The sequence below is a fragment of the Microcaecilia unicolor genome, chromosome 9, assembly GCF_901765095.1.
Source record: "Microcaecilia unicolor chromosome 9, aMicUni1.1, whole genome shotgun sequence".
NCBI lineage: Eukaryota > Metazoa > Chordata > Amphibia > Gymnophiona > Siphonopidae > Microcaecilia > Microcaecilia unicolor.
Window position 1 is genome coordinate 7,924,856 of NC_044039.1, and position 16,957 is coordinate 7,941,812.

General features: G+C 40.1%; 1 protein-coding gene across 1 annotated transcript in view; it reads left to right on the plus strand.

Annotated features, from left to right (window-relative positions):
- RAP1B (RAP1B, member of RAS oncogene family) overlaps positions 1 to 16,957 on the plus strand; it is a 39,459-nt gene that overhangs the window by 15,866 nt on the left and 6,636 nt on the right. Inside the window, exons 3-7 of the mRNA XM_030215454.1 lie at positions 6,347 to 6,415; positions 9,221 to 9,277; positions 12,661 to 12,801; positions 14,512 to 14,655; positions 16,156 to 16,271. Coding sequence (XP_030071314.1) covers positions 6,347 to 6,415; positions 9,221 to 9,277; positions 12,661 to 12,801; positions 14,512 to 14,655; positions 16,156 to 16,242 — 498 coding nt within the window. The 3' untranslated portion in view covers positions 16,243 to 16,271. The remainder of the gene's footprint in view (positions 1 to 6,346; positions 6,416 to 9,220; positions 9,278 to 12,660; positions 12,802 to 14,511; positions 14,656 to 16,155; positions 16,272 to 16,957) is intronic.

Genomic DNA, 16,957 nt, shown 5'->3' on the forward strand with positions numbered 1-16,957 from the left:
GCCCATGTAAGGGAGGGTAAGGATGAGATGGTGCCCATGGAGGGGAGGGAGATGGTGCCCGTTCATATCATGCGATTAATCGCATGATTAAAAATTTTTGGCGTGGTTAATCATGCAATTAAAATTTTGATTGATGTACAGCCCTAATATTTATAAATGATATGACAATCGGAACAACAAATGAGGTGATTAAATTTGCAGATGACACAAAACTGTTCAAGGTTGTTAAAACACATGCGGACTGTGAAATATTTCAGGAAGACCTTAGGAAATTAGAAGACTGGGCAACCAGATGACAGATGAAATTTAATGTGGACAAATCCAAGGTGATGCACGTTGGAAAGAATAATCCGAATCATAGTTACCTGATGCTAGGTTCCACCTTGGGGGTGACAACCAAGAAAGATCTAGGTGTCATTGTAAATAGTACGTTGAAGTCTTCTGCTTAATGTGTGGTGGCGGCCAAAAAAGCAAACAGGATGCTAGGAATTATTAGGAAAAGGATGGTAAATAAGACCAAAAATAGTATAATGCCTCTGTATCTTTCCATGGTGCGACCTCACCTTGAGTACTGCGGAATTAAAAATAAAAAAAATGTAAAAAAAAAGGTTCAAAGAAGAACAACCAAAATGATAAAGGGGATGGAATTCCTCTCGTATCAGGAAGTTTAGGCTCTTCAACTTGGAAAAAAGATGGATGAGGGGAGGTATGATCAAGGTCTACAAAATCCTGAGTGGTGTAGAACAACTAGAAGTAAATTGATTTTTTTTTTAACTCATTCCAAAAGTACAAAGATTAGGGGACACTCAAGGAAGAATGGGAATACTTTTAAAACAAATAGGAGGAAATATTCTTTTCACTCAACGAATAGTTAACCTCTGGAACTCTTTGCCAGAGGATGTAGTAACAGCGGTTAGCATATGAGTTTTTTTTTTTTTTTTTTTTTTAAAGGTTTGGACAAGTTCCTGGAGGAAAAGTCCACAGTCTATTGAGACAGACATGGGGAATCAACTGCTTGCCCTGGGATTGGAAGCATGGGGTGTTGCCATGATTTGGGTTTCCGCCAGATACTTGTGACTTGGCTTGGCACTGTTGGAAAAAGGATACTGGCTAGATGGACCATTGGTCTGACCTAGTATGTCTACTCTTATATTCTTAGATGTAGAATTGTGTCCATTGATGGAATCAGTTCAGCTAGTGGCTTGAGGTAGATGTTGAACAGAATAGATGACAGTATCAATCCTTGTGGTACCTCTCAGGTCAGCACCCATGTTGGCGATGAGGTGCTGCCAAACAGTATGGACTGTTGCCTTTCTGTTAAGATCTGAACCAAGCAACTACTGTTCCATTTATACCTGTTTCTGCTAGTCATATTAGCACAATATCATGATTCAGAGTGTCAAAGGCTCCATTGCCCCAGGTTCAAAATAAGTACTGTTTATAACATGCAAACCGCTTTGATTATAACCATAGAAAAGTGGTATATCAAGTCATAAGTACATAAGTAATGCCACACTGGGAAAAGACCAAGGGTCCATTGAGCCCAGCATCCTGTCCACGACAGCGGCCAATCCAGGCCAAGGGCACCTGGCGAGCTTCCCAAACGTACAAACATTCTATACATGTTATTCCTGGAATTGTGGATTTATACAGTTTTTTTTTTTTTTTTTTGTAATAAACTGAAAGAGAAAAGAAAAAAGTCATCTGGAGCAAACCCCCGTGACTGATCACAATTGATCATGCTCTGGTTGAAAATAGTTTATCCCCTTTTAGAATTAAAGTCCTATCCCCACCCACTGTTCTATAAGATATCAGTTGGTAACTTTCAAGTTTGTCCTGGTCAAGGTGATGGTTCTTTAGCAAAGGATGCACCACTGCACTTTTTAATGCAGTTGGTAGTTGCCCATTAGAAAAAGGCGTTCACAATTTCTGTGGTGCCTTCTTTGAGGTAGTTGGTCGAAGGTCTCTAAGGATTTTGTCGAGGCCCTCCCACACATAATTGAGAGCAACTTCCAAAAGACATTTACCCAGTCAAGTGGGCTGTCGGAAAATTGCCCACCCTTCGGCTGTCGGGATCCGTTCTTTTGATTTGACTGCAGCTGATGTTTGCTGCACCCCAGAAGCCGCTGCCCTGAATGTCCACCTAGTCTTGCCTTATAGTTGGAGCAGGCCCTTGGCTGTGGTCAAATCAGCAGTCGGACACAGGGCATCTGAGGATTGAGCCCAAGGAGCAGCTGCTGTGCTTTGCCAAACACAGGTAGCTATTGTATTGAGCAGAATGGGTACAATTTTTCTGATTTGGGAGGGTGGGGGGAGGGAGACAACACTGAGGTGTGTGTGTGTGTTTTTTGTCGTTTTTTTTTTACATTGAGGGATCAGGAGGAGAGCAGCTGAGGAGTGTTATCTGGCATGAGGTAGCAGGAAGGAGACATACTATGCTAAGGCCATTGACATGGCTGCTGCCCTTGCTTTCTGTGCAGAATTCTGCGCAAATCCTGCGTTGTACAATTTATGCAAAATTTCCCCAGGACTTAAACTTCTGTGCTCTTCTCCTGCAGCACAAAGTAATTCCAGATTCATCTACCTTTGAAGTTTATTGTAGCCTAATAGAGAAAAGCAGGCTCTGAACTTTGGGTATCTAGTTCAAATCCCACTGCAGCTCCTTGCGATCTTGTGCAGGTCACTTTACCCTCCATTGCCTCAGCTACAAACTCAAATTGTGAGCCCTCCAGGGACAAGAAAGTACCTGCTATACCTTCACTTCCATAGCTTTTGGGCTTGCAGGCAAGATATAAATAATTAAAATAAAAATGTACTGCACACTTAACTGCTTCTAACTGTACTTGTACTGTTATGCCATTAATTCCATAATGTAACCTACTGCTGCCTGGTTTGTTGATGACTATGAGCAGTATCCTTAAATCAATAAAATAACTAGTGCTATTTATTAGCAAAGGATTGATGGGTATCAGTACCACAATAGGATGTGTAAAGAGAGCATGCAAAATTAAAAGGGTGGGACAAGTAATATGATTCCCCTGGGTTGTATTACCATGGCTACATAACAAGATTGTACAAGTATGTCCATCAGAAGTGTGCATATATATTTATTAGGATTTATTTACCGCTTTTTTTGAAGGAATTCACTCAAGGCGGTGTACAGTAAGAATAAATCAAACATAAGCAACAGACAATTACAGCAGTAAAAATATTCAAATAGCAATACAAAGTATGGCATAGTGTACTACTTTCAATGTCAACACAATACATAATAAACATTTTAATAACAGCGTAGGGTAAAAGCAAAGATTTTAGGGGTCTTTTTACAAAGTTCTGAAAGAAGTGATGCGTGATTTCCCTGAGGACACATGCCGTTTCCCGCTTTTCCCTGACAATATAAACCCAATCTAGAATGACCGTGCGAAGGTTCATTCTGGGCTTTCACTTCACATCTGGCAGCTCACCGTTGCTCAACTTTGGGCAGCATCTGGCTCTGATGTCCCTCTCTCGGGTACCAGAAACCTTCGTTGGCAGAGGTTCCTCTTCTACTGTGACCCCCTAACCCTGCTCCTCCTGATCTCATCCCACCTCTTACCACAACAGTCCTGGGCTTACAGGCACAGACCACAACCTGGAATGAGTCTGATTTATACCAGCCAGTAGATGTCACTGTAACAATGCTTAGGAAATGTCACATGGGCTAAAGCAAAACAAATCTAGAGCTGATAGCTGTAGTCCTATCTAAAGGCATTGCAGAGATGCTACAGTCAGCATAAACATCCATGTTTATGCAAATGAGACCCCACATCCTTGACAGGCTGCCCCAGGTTGTGTTTTTTAAGAGGATAAGCTATATAACAAATGATATAAAAACAACTTAGAATCTCTGAAAACAAATAGTCAAAAGCCAAGAAACTTGTATCCAAAAGACTTTTTCAAACCTAAGGCATTACCTATAAATGCCAAAAATTGTGTGGCATACTATCTTCCACAAAGTAGGCAGAGCAAAATGAGAAAAGATTCACCAAAATATCTGTAGCTGAAGAGACTCAGAGGTGTTGTGTGCATTGTATTATAGACCGGTGAGCCTGATGTTGGTGCTGGGCAAAATGGTAGAGACTATTATAAAGAACAAAATTACTGAGCATATTTAAAAGCATGGATTAATGAGACAAAGCCAACATGGACTTAGTGAAGGGAAATCTTGCCTCACTAATCTACTGCATTTTTTTGAAGGGATGAACAAACATGTGGATAAAGGTGAGCCTGTAGATATTGTGTATCTGGATTTTCAAAAGGCATTTGACAAAGTACCTCATGAAAGACTCCTGAGGAAACTGGAGAGTCATGGGATAGGAGGTAGTGTTCTATTGTGGATTAAAAACTGGTTAAAAGATAAAAGGAAATGGGACTTGATATACCGCCTTTCGGTGGTATTTTGCAACTACATTCAAAGCGGTTTACATATATACAGGTACTTATTTTTTACCTGAGGCAATGGAGGGTTAAGTGACTTGCCCACAGTCACAAGGAGCTGCAGTGGGAATCGAACCCAGTTCCCCAGGATCAAAGTCCGCTGCACTAACCACTAGGCTTCTCAGTATTCTCAATGGAGAAGGGTAGATAGTGGGGGACTGCTGCTTTTTAACATATTTATAAATGATCTAAAGATGGGAGTAACTAGTGAGGTAATTAAATTTGCTAATGATTCAGAGTTGTTAAATCACAAGAGGACCTTACGAGACTCCAAGACTGGGCATCCAAATGGCAGATGACATTTAATGTAAGCAAGTGGAAAGTGATGCATGTGGGAAAGAGGTTCCACAATAGGAGTCACCAACCAAGAAAGGGATCTAGGTGTCATCACTGATTTGCTGAAATTCTCTGCTCAGTGTGCGGTGGTGGCTAAGAAAGCAAATAGAATGATAGGTATTATTAGGAAAGGAATGGAAAACACAAATGAGGACGTTATAATGCCTTTGTATCTCAGCATGGTGCAACTGCACCTGGAGTACTATGTGTAGTTCTGGTCACTGCATCTCAAAAATGATATAGTGGAATTAGAAAAGGGGATGGGACAACTTCCCTGTGAGGAAAGTCTAAAGTAGCTTGGAGAAAAAAGATTGAAGGGAGATATGATAGAGATCTATAAAATGAGTGGAACGGGTAGACATGAATCGCTTGTTTACTCCTTTCCAAAAATACTAGGACTAGGGGGCACGCAATTAAACTACAAATTAGTAAATTTTAGAACAAATCTGAGAGAATTTCTTCAGTCAACATGAAATTAAACTCTGTAATTCGTTGCCAGAGAATGTGGTAAAAAGCAGTTAGGGTTTAAAAAAGGTTTGGACAGCTTCCTAAAAGAAAAGTTCATAAGCCATTATTAAGATGGACTTGGGGGACTTACACTGCTTGTTTCTAGGATAAGCAGCATAAAATGTATTATACTGTTTTGGGATCTTGCCAGGTACTTGTAACCTAGATTGGCCACTGTTGGAAACAGGATGCTGGGCTTGGTGGGCTTTCGGTCTGTCCCAGTATGTCAGCACTTATGTACGTTCTGCACATATAGCAGGGTCCCACTGAATGCTGAATCTAGGAAGAAGAGGTGCTAAGAAGTTCCTGATGTTTAAGAACCATCACTGTGGTGCTGTGGGATGCTGAGAGCAGAGTCTGGTCTGATCCCTTAATGGAGCCTCAGGCATTGGTGTCTGGGTTGGTTTTTTTTGTTTTGTTTTTTTCCTACAATGCAACTGCTGAGGTCTGAAAGCACATCCGTGTGTTACAGCACAGATCCAAAGAGTGTTAGGCCATGTCACCTATGCAAAAAAGAAGATACAGGATGTCCATCTGTCAAAATTCTAAGGGTAGAAAAATAACTGGTTAATTTGTATTTATTTTTAGGTAGTGTATTATCTCTCTAACAGATGTTGCAGCCTCCCTTTATTTCCATAAACTGCCATCTTCAATGTGAAGGTTGGAAACTCTGGTGCACCAGTGTTCTCTGCTCAGCTTACCTTTTTCACCCAGGTTTCAAATTGCGTTCCTCTCTTGCCCTGTATTATACCCACCAGTAAGAGTTTTCACCACTCCAAGTATATGACCAGCAAATCTTATTGGCCAACCTTCTCTCCACTTCTTTAGTTTAAAGGTACTGTATTCAGACTTTCCCAATTGGTGCCTATGTAGAAAGTAGCACACAGTTACTCTGATAGCAAATAATGCAGTTTATTGGCATTAGTTCTTGAATTAAATTACATTTATTAGTTGTATTTCTCATGTTCTGTAGTGACACTTTTTGTTTAACCAGTCTTGCAATGTTTAACAAGTTTTTCTTTTACAGACAGTACAGTTTGTTCAAGGAATATTTGTTGAAAAATATGACCCAACAATAGAGGATTCTTACAGAAAGGTATGTAACAGCCCACAGTAACTGTGTGTTTTCATTTTTTATTTATTTATAATGGGCTACCATTCTGCCCATGGTAGTCAATGAATATTAAAGGCGCTGACTGCTGCAGGGAGATTATGGTCTGGATATTCAATGCTGGGCCTAATCTGGATACTGGCACTGAATATTGGGTAGCCACCAGAAGTCATCTGGGTGCCAGATGATATTCAGACAAAGTGCCTGTTATAGAGTACAAATTGGGTTACACTTGGTTTCAGCAGACATAAATTGCCCAAATTGAGTGCCATTTACTGAGTCTGGCCCTTGGTGTCTGGTTGCTCCCTTAGGATTGCTACCTCCAATTTAAGACATTTTGGTGATAGCAAGGCACTGTGTCTTTGGAAAAGGCTTTCCATCTTATTTTCTGTACAAGCCCAGGTCTCCTTTTGGGTCTTCAGACATCCTTAACCTCCAATCACATCTTGATAGACAAAGCTATAATTTGTGTCCAGTTATTTCCATATTCAGGAGGGGGTCTTCATATCAAACAACCAATCCAGAAACTGCCTTTTGAGCTAATTGAATCCTAATCCTTAAAAGTATATGTCATGAAAGATACTTTCCTTGTACCAGTCGTCTCAGCCAAGAGGATCAATGAACTTTTAAATCTCACTCACATGTTAAACCATATAGAGAATTTCATCATAAGGTGGAATGAAGGATGAACCCCAAGTTTCAACCAAAGGTATTCACACCCTTCCACCTCAGCAAGGAGATGGAAAGCAGGCAAAACAATCCTAATCTTCATTAGCATCAATCTGAGAACTCCCCATGCTCTAAGACTGTAAATGAGCTCTTGCATGCTATCTTGAAATGACAGTCCATCAATTTGCACAGCTTTTTGTCTCCTTTGACAAAACTGACTTCTCTTGTGGCCAGGCGCTGGCACAGTGGTTTCCAGACCTGTCCTGAGACTTGCATGCTGTTGATGTTTCAAAATATCCATAATAAATATTTAAAGCAAATTTTGAATGAAATCGAGGCAGTGCCTGCATGTGCATAATGAATATTGCAAATACCCTGAAACCCAGACTGGCTGGGAGTCCCCAAGACAGGTTTGGCAATTACTGCAATAGCTGTCTTGTATTCAATTCTGTAATGATCAAATTGCATACTTGTCCTTTAGATTGTAAGCTCCTTTGAGCAGGGACTGTCCTTCTTTGTTTAAAATTGTACAGCGCTGCGTGACCCTGGTAGCGCTTTAGAAATGTTAAGTAGTAGTAGTGGGATCTTTCTAAGTTAAAGTTAATCAAATCAGAGCTATTGTCACCTTAAAAGGTCTCTTGCTTTCTTGTGATGCAGATTACATCTGCTAGGCAGCTACTTGTTCCTGGTTCCATACTTTGCTTTGGTCCATTAAGTTGACGGTGCCATCGGTCAAAGAATACTGAACAATCTGTGGGATAATTCTATGCTACCGGAGCAATTCTGAAGTTTGGCAGTGACCCACTTGAGTGATTTGACAGAGAAAGCAAATGTGCTTTCTTGTACAAGTGTTTTCCATAAACAGGAGGATTAATCAGACTTACAATTCTACTCACCTCACCTAGAGCTGATTCTGAGTTTTAAGACGACTGAGCGAACTGCTGCAGATGGGGGAGGCCACGCATGCTCAGTTCACCTTCGTTCTGAGCACTCGGATATCTGTTTTGGCTTGGGAGCTATCAGATGTTATGTTTATTTCTATTGGTGACTAACTCTGCTTTCTACAGAGAGCATACACCTCAGGTAAACAAGTTTACCTTGTACGTAGGAAAAGAAACAAAGGTTATAGAAAGAGTGGGTGAAATAATAGAAGAAAGGGAATGAGACTTGATATACCGCCTTTCTGTGGTTTTTGCATCTACATTCAAAGTGGGTTACATAGTATATACAGGTACTTATTTGTACCTGGGGCAATGGAGGGTTAAGTGACTTGCCCAGAGTCACAAGGAGCTGCAGTGGGAATTGAACCCAGTTCCCCAGGATGAAAGTCCACTGCACTGGTCTGCTGAAATGGGATATCATGAAATTAATGTTGGAAAGGTGTTTTTCCTCTTATTTAAGCATTTTTACATTTGTGCATAATAAAACATATAACATGTACTTTAAAGGAGGTTTCTTCACAAGCCTTCATAAGGCTAGTACTAGAGATTGCCTATCTCCACTGCCTAGAACAAGGAAGTGAAAGGAAGATGGTCATCCACCTACATAGGGAGGAATAGGAAGGAGGAACAGTTACCATTGCCCGCAGGGATAAAGAACAAAGTCAGATTCATACTTTGATACATTGTGTTTGTAGTTTTGTTGTAGTTTGACTGATTACTGGAATTGCTTGTGGGTTTTTTTTTTTTAATGAATATACTCGTGTTTTCTGTTTTACATTGTACACTGCCTTGCTCTGCTTATGGCAGTTTAAAAGCAGTATAGCAAATAAAAAATGTTATCAACTATTCCCATCCTCCTACTTCATGTTGGCTGTTTTATGAAGCATGAATTTTGTCATTTTTAGTAGCTTGAGATTTATTTTGTTTCAGTAGTGTATAAGTGAGCCGTTAATTGCTTAAAATTCCACTTTGTTCCATGCTCGTTAGTAGTCGAGAATATCCGTTACACCTAGCAAATGTTTACATTGATCTTCACACAAAGTGGGCAAGATTTAAATTATTTGGTAACTGTGTTTTGTACTTTTGCTTATTGAACTAAGGTGCATGTTGCAGTAAGAGTATTGTAAAATTATTGTCCATTTTGGGATTTCTCTTAATGCTGTTACATTTTTCTTGCCAGCAAGTTGAAGTAGATTGTCAACAGTGCATGCTTGAAATCTTGGACACTGCAGGAACGGTAAGTGAGAAGCCTTTGTAAAAATAAAATTTGATGTAAGAAACATTCCTCTGTTACATCGTTTATTCATCTTCAGTATATTACACATTAATAAAGCTTCTCACAAACCCAATCTTGACAGAACACAGAAAAGTAGCTCGTAGAAAGTGAGCTGTGTAGCACTTCTCATGTTCCTCTACCTCTCCTCCCTCCACTACCTTTTTGGATAAACTAGAGCAGCTAGTTAGTCATCTCTTGGGTGCTTTTTCTACTGTGTTGCTGCTTTATTAATTTCCTACAAAGTACTTGATAGCAAAATGCTATCACTCTGGCGAGAGGCTTGGTCAAAATGACAGAGCAGATGGTCAGCTGTGAACTTATGTAAATATTAATCAAATCTATATAGAGAGAAGGGGAAAAACACCCTACATTTAGTAGACCTAATATAATTGCTTAGATATATACTTCCGAATCACAGCTGATTTAAAGTATTTAATTATGATCTTGAGTATGGTTTCATTTGGAATGTTGGTCTGGGTATATTATGAATGTCTTCCTCTGCTATCGAGGGGACAAAAGAAAATGGGATGAGGTATTGTGAATATCTTTACGTATATATAGTGCAAATATAGACGCATGTTACCTGAAGTTAATTAGTGTGGAAATTTTCACAACAAATACATGTATCTTTATGCAAGTTACTTGGTATTGAAAATGTTATACCTTAGATCTGTGTTCTGCTGGTGACTGACTTGTCTCTGGTGCCTCATACCTGATATGCAGATTGAAATCCTCTCATTCGTGAGGGCAATATTTATATAAAAGGGATAATTAGTTACAAAGGAGGATACCTCCTAATATCAGCACAATATTCACACACTGCTTTCACTGTTGTAACTGTGCATGTGCAAGAAGATTCTAGATATGAAAAGGAGCACTTATGAGCTGGAAGTCCAGCCAATTCCAATTTCTATAATGAGTCAACAGTATTCATAGAAACACATCTAATATAGGATTTTTTTTTATCTTGCTGGATCAGCCCAGACAGCGTTTTGTCCTGCTTACTAGCAGATGGAGGCAGAGATCACTAATAATCAGTGGCATCACTAGTGTAAAAAGTGATGTAGCCCTGAAAGTTGGTAATGTTTTCTCTCCTCCAGCAGGTGAATCAGGTTGGGCTGGTGCAGTAGGTCTAGAATATAGGCTTGATTCCCAGAGGCTCAGTGGTATAGTCTTGGCTGGCGAAGGCTCTTGGGGGTTGGTCCACAGTCCTTCCCTCTGGTCAACACCATGGAGTGGACCACTTTCCTCTGTAGCCCAGAGTCTCAGCCTTCAGGCCCTTTCTTTGGTGTGGCCCCATGGGGCCTTCACCAGCAGGGTAAGATTATTTTTGTAGAATATGCAGCCACTTAACCTCCTCTGCAGGCTGTCTGTTCAGATGTGCTCTCCCTAGCTTAATAGAGGATCAGCCAGTGGCAAGTGTAATCACCTTCTCACCCTGCAACGTAAGCAGCTCTCTGTGCAGTTCTTTTCTGTGCTGGTGGGGCAGACCTGTGCTCCTCCACAGAAATATCATCTTAAATGTCTTCCCCCCCCCCCCCCCCCCCCCACACACACCCAAAAGGACCCAACAGTATTTGCTGTATTTGATATGTCTTATTTTAAATGTAAAGCCTTTGTTTTTCTGACTAGTCCTGCCATGTTCAGAATGTGCCATGTGTCCCCCCACCCCTTCTTCCACCAGCCAGAGGGTTCAGCGTGTCAATCCCCACCACCCTCGCTGTATACCTTCAAAAGTAGCTTCTGTACAGCCATGGCAGTGCAGCGATCCTCCCAGGCTGCTTGCAACCTGCCCCAGAGCGCACTCTGATATGTTCCGCCAAACAGGAAGTTGAGTCATAGGGGATGGGATGGAGAGTGCTCTGGAGCAGGCTGCAAGCAGCCTAGAAGGATCACTGCACTGGCATGGCTCTATAAAAGTTACTTCTAAAGGTACACAGTGAGAGTGGTAGGGATTTACACTCTGAACCTGTGGGCTGGCTGAGGCAGGGGAGAGAGAGAGGGAGCAATTTTTGGACCCTGGAGATGGAATGGGGGGGGGGGGGGGGGATAGGTGCTAGCCTAGGATCATGCTGCTAATGGGATTAGGGGGTGCTAAATTTTATCAGCCTCTTAGTTAACACAACTCTGGTGGGGGTTTTTTTTTTTGGGGGGGGGGGGGGGGGGATTTTGAGTGTGTATGGAACGTCTTCAGTTTTTCTCTGCTTTAACCAGTTCAGTTTTTCATCAGTATCCCCAGTGTATTGTCCTATGAATGCTTGGTTTTATTGCGTAGTACTAGTTTTAGTTCTTGGGGTGTAAAATGGACATTTTGTATTGGTTTTATTTCCATCCTTCCCTCTCTTCAGCCTCCCCTGCTGAGTCCGATTAGTTGCATTGGAGTAAAATGGTGTTCTGATGGGCTTGGTAGGTTTAAAGTATAAGCCCAAAAACTGTAGAAGAGAGAAATAATCTTTTTCAGCTTGTTTGTACTAATGTGTGCTTGCTAGGTGGGGGGGGGGGGGCTTTTTAAATTGGCTGAATTTTGAGCTCCCAGGCTTAAGTGCCTTTAATTATCTATCTTGTAATAGTACTATAATACCATTATTCTCTTTAAGTGGCAATTTATCTTCTGCAGAAGTTTTTACCTTTTAAATTAAGAACACAGCCACATTTTCACAGCCCCAAAACACAAAACTTTACTGCTTGCTACCCAATACTTTTTCACCTAACTTAAGATATCCTAAAAATATTTCAGTAATGGAATTTTTAGTGGTAGGCTCCTGTAATATGATGATTCTGTTATATGAGCTATCGTGAGAATACCATACTTATTTTACCTCGCTTTTTTTTTTCTCATCCATGGCATATTGTTATGCTAATAAAGGTTCCTTTACGCAAGATGGAGTCCTACAGATAGTTCACGTTAATTTTACTTTCTCAACACTTTACAATCATACAGATGCAGCATAAGCCTCTGTGTTGAGCTTTATCTTTAAAGTGGTGATCTCATGGAGGAGGGAAAAAAGTTGGCACATAACGAGTTCAGGTTCCTTGTCTTCTGTTCTTTCTGTAAAATAAGTATCATAATCCAACTGCATATGGATTAAGGTTAACACTACAACTGGAATGAGTTCTAGAAGACATGATTGGATAAATCTGTTTCTTCCACTCTTCTGAAAGACATTCTGGGTTTGTCTTGCATTGTAAAGTGTGTCTCTGAGCTTCATATTGTAAAGTTGGTTTGTAACTAATGCATATGGATTGGTATAGAGTATTCTGATCAGGTAAAGAAGATAATTGAGATGAGACCAATTTGAAATTTTGGTATAATCATAGGGCATATTTGTTTACTTTAATTACAGGAACAATTCACAGCAATGAGAGATCTTTACATGAAAAATGGACAAGGCTTTGCATTAGTATATTCAATTACCGCACAGTCAACATTTAATGATCTCCAGGACCTACGAGAACAGATCCTTCGAGTCAAAGACACTGATGATGTAAGCTGTCTTCCAAAGTAGTGCTGCAATAGAAAACTTGAAAACTGAGAAATGCGTAACGATGTGCTTTAAAGTTTTGTTTTAAACTCTGATCAAATAAGGAATTTAACTTATTCCCAGCATTAATATGAAGGTCAAATCTAGCTTTATACTCAGATTAAATACTCATGCATAAAGATAGCAAAAATTATTCAAGATTGACGTTGTCTATTTTTATCATGTAATTGACTTCACGCTATTGCTTTTAAGAATTCTTGTTTTAAATATTACATAAAGGATTCATGTTTTAGAGTGGATGCCATGTTAAATGTAATATAGGGTTCATACTTATTACTGTGACTGTCAGGATGGTGATCTAGCTTAGTGGTTGGTGTATAAACCTTGAGACACGTGATTCTCACCTCGCTCGCTATAAAATAAGTACATAAGTAATGCCATACTGGGAAAAGACCAAGGGTCCATTGAGCCCAGCATCCTGTCCACGACAGCGGCCAATCCAGGCCAAGGGCACCTGGCAAGCTTCCCAAACGTACAAACATTCTATACATGTTATTCCTGGAATTTTGGAGTTTTCCAAGTCCGTTTAGTAGCGGTTTATGGACTTGTCCTTTAGGAAACCGTCCAACCCCTATAAAATCACAAGTGGAATGGTTACGATTGAATCATTTTATTCTTTCAGAAAGTATAAAGACAAGGGGGCACACCATAAAGTTACTAATAGCATCGGGCACATTTTCCAGCTTGAGACACTCCTGCATGCCTTTATCAATAATTCCAAGCATCCCTCAGCTACATAATCTCCCAATCATGTGGGCACCTGTTCCTTTGCTTGTCCATATAGAAAGTAGAATTGCTTGGCATTGATGAGGGTTCTCAGCGGACAGCAGGGGAATGCAGCTACACCATCCTGGCCGTTGTCCCCTCTGTTAGTATATTCAACTCTGTTACCAATTGAGATTTTTGGTGGGAAAGCAGCATGGGAACATCCGCAGGCTCAGAAGGTTATCCTAAGCTTTTAGGAGAGCACATCCAGCACAAAGGCACCTCTAAATGTCACCCATTCATGTAGCTACTTTCTTCTGCTTTAATAAAGTGCATGAGTATGTTTGCTTTAAAAATCCAAGTGAGGAGGGGGTAGGCTTGGGGTTAACTCTGAGATGAGTACCGCTGACAATTGAAATTGTGGAAACTGTTTTATTCTTTAAGGGTGTTGATATCATTAATAAAGCTGTAAGAGGCGGTAATGCCAGGCGAAGGGTTATAAGAAACAAGGCCCTTTGCAGTAGGTCGTGTCATTAAGATACTGCCTCATAAGGAAGGATAGTGGTGGTTCTGATGAGACTTTCTTATTATCAACTAACCTGAACAGTATATTGTACATGTTGTTGCATCCTACAAAGATGGTTCTCGTTAATAAACTCAAGGGGGGAGGGGGATACAACGTTAAAAATTATATGGTGACTTGAGTTATATAACATTGATATTTGTATTGGTCTCCTTTCATTGCATAATTTGTACAAGTTTGGTTGTTCTTAATAAAAAAGATTTAAACATAAAATCCAAGTGAAGTCCACACAGGTTTCTGTGTACTTTTTGCCTACGTGTGCAGGAAATCTTAGGGGAGGTGGGGTGTAATTTATGAAGTTCAGTATATTTTGTCCCTCTGATATATTGTTGGCTGATGTTTGAATTGATGTGCCTTACATTTAGGTGCCAATGATCCTGGTTGGCAACAAATGTGACTTGGAAGATGAGAGGGTGGTGGGGAAGGAACAAGGACACAACCTAGCAAGACAGTGGAACAATTGTGCGTTCTTAGAGTCTTCTGCTAAATCAAAGATTAATGTTAATGAGGTAAGTGTGTCCTTTAAAAAGACATGTATTTACAGCAGCGTATGCCCATTTTATTCTATACCTCAGTAGTGCTATTGGAGTGATTGAACTCGGGTTCTGTAAGTAAGGACCAAAGTTTGGAATAGGTAAACTATGCACAAAATAGCTCGCCTTAATAGAAGTGCCAAGCTGGGTCCGACTCATGGTCCATCAAGCCCATTATCCTGGCTCCAACAATAGTTGTATGCTTGGCAAGAAGATAGTTTATTAAAGAGTGAGATACAAGCATGCCAGTTAAAAACTGCATAAAAGCACACATACCTCCCAGCAGTAGGAGAAGTATTGCTCTCATCCACACCATTCAGTTGAGTGTTTGAGCTCTGTTCAGTTTGTTCAGCAGCTGTGAACTGTATGTTTGGACACTAGAACTACTAATTAAAGGGAAATCTCCTTCCAAGTAATTCTTCTCAATTGTATTGGTGAGTTGTCCCAGTGTTGTTCAGAGGTAGAGCAGCTGCATAAAGATAAATGGATGAATTAGCTGTTAATCTCTGTGGCCCTATCTGTTTTAAGTAGGACCACTGAATGTACAGCCCTAAGCTCAAATGGGTAACTCATTTAAGGTAGGCCTGCTATTTGTGTGGTCTTCCTAAACGTATAGATTCTGTTCTGGATTATTTATATCCCGCCTTTTCCTCTTGTGTACAAAGCAACATAAAAAGATCAACTCGGTTACAAAAAAAAAAAGTAGTATACAGTTCCAGTTTAACTCAGTTGTTCAAATATTTGATAAATTGTCCACAAGAACCATATTTGCCTTTCCAGGCATTGGAGTGATTAAAAAGAACAGTGGAGGAAAAGGGCATTCCAGGTGAGAGCAGTGGTGGAATGGAAACAGCTGCCTGTCACTGTACAGGGTGCACTTTCTGTGGTTTATTTTTAGGAAGGCTTTAAAAGTCTCTATTTTCTTGATGCCTTTTTACATGTAATATAAGGCTTTTCTATTTAGTTTGCTTTGCTGTGTGAACCATCTTGATTGACTTTTGTCGAGGAGAGGGTACACAACTTAGTTTTGGCCCTGCATCTGGCCTCTTTCTCCTAGAAAGATACATTTTGACAGGATGTCAGGTTGTCTGGCCAAAAGCTTTGCTTCAGAGGTCCAAAATGTTTAAATTAAACATTTATGTAACTGTAAGTGCTCTCAAATATTGATCCCTAGATGATTTAATTATATCAACTACGTGTGTACCTTTGTGCTTGGGGGGGGGGGGGGGGTAAATTACTCCGAGGGCTTTCGTGCTTGAATAGATCAGCTCCAGTGTCACTCTGCTGTTGAGCCTGGTCTGCTGCCGGGTAACACTTGAGTAATCTCTCTGCTTAAGTTATTTTATTTTCACATTATATCAGAGGATTTCTGATTAGGGAGAAGGAATTGCAGAACTGAGCAGTTTGTGTGAATGGGCAAACTGGATAGGCTATATTCTTTATCTGCCCTGATTTTCTCTGTTTGTGTGTTCCTAGATTTTTTATGACCTTGTGCGACAAATTAACAGAAAAACTCCAGTACCTGGCAAGGCACGCAAAAAGTCAACATGTCATCTGCTTTAATACACAGATGTACTATCTCTCTGAGCCAGGTAAGCTGAGTTATCTGTATTGTGCTGTTTGTATATGTAACTTTTTCCCCCTTTTCCTAGTTCTGGCTTCCTGTATGGGCAGTAAAGGCCATTCTTCAGCAAATCAACGTATGGGGTATTTTTATATGAAGGTTGGAATTAGAACTTTGAATACTCTCAAAAGGGAGGGTGAACTGATGCCTTTAGTATTATACAGAGGCATCTATTGTATTTTTCTGCTAAAGGACAAATGGTGTGCATATTTTCAGACATGCACAATACGAGAAAAATTTTAATATGCTTGGTTTGTAAGAGCAGCAATAAATATGGAAAGCTGTTTTCTGTGTACAGAGAATCCAGTCTTGTGTATCTGAGCTTGACGCAATTTTAGAAAGTGTCATGCCTTAAAATAGGTTATGGCACTCTAGAAAGGTTACAGTGCCATTATCAGTATTTTAGAGTGTGAAATCAATTATGAAATTCACCTATTTTTCCTAAACTACAAACTGTTAGACTATTTTTAGCTCACTGAAGACCAGAAAAATCACCATCTCCTGTGGCCTGCCTTGTAACTTGTATAATCTCAAACTACTGTTTTGTCTAATCAGTTAGTTTTATTTATTTAAAAATTTCTAATCCGCACCATCTACAATTCACCAAAAAACATCCATAAACAAGTACCATAAAATAACAAAAATTAAATTTAC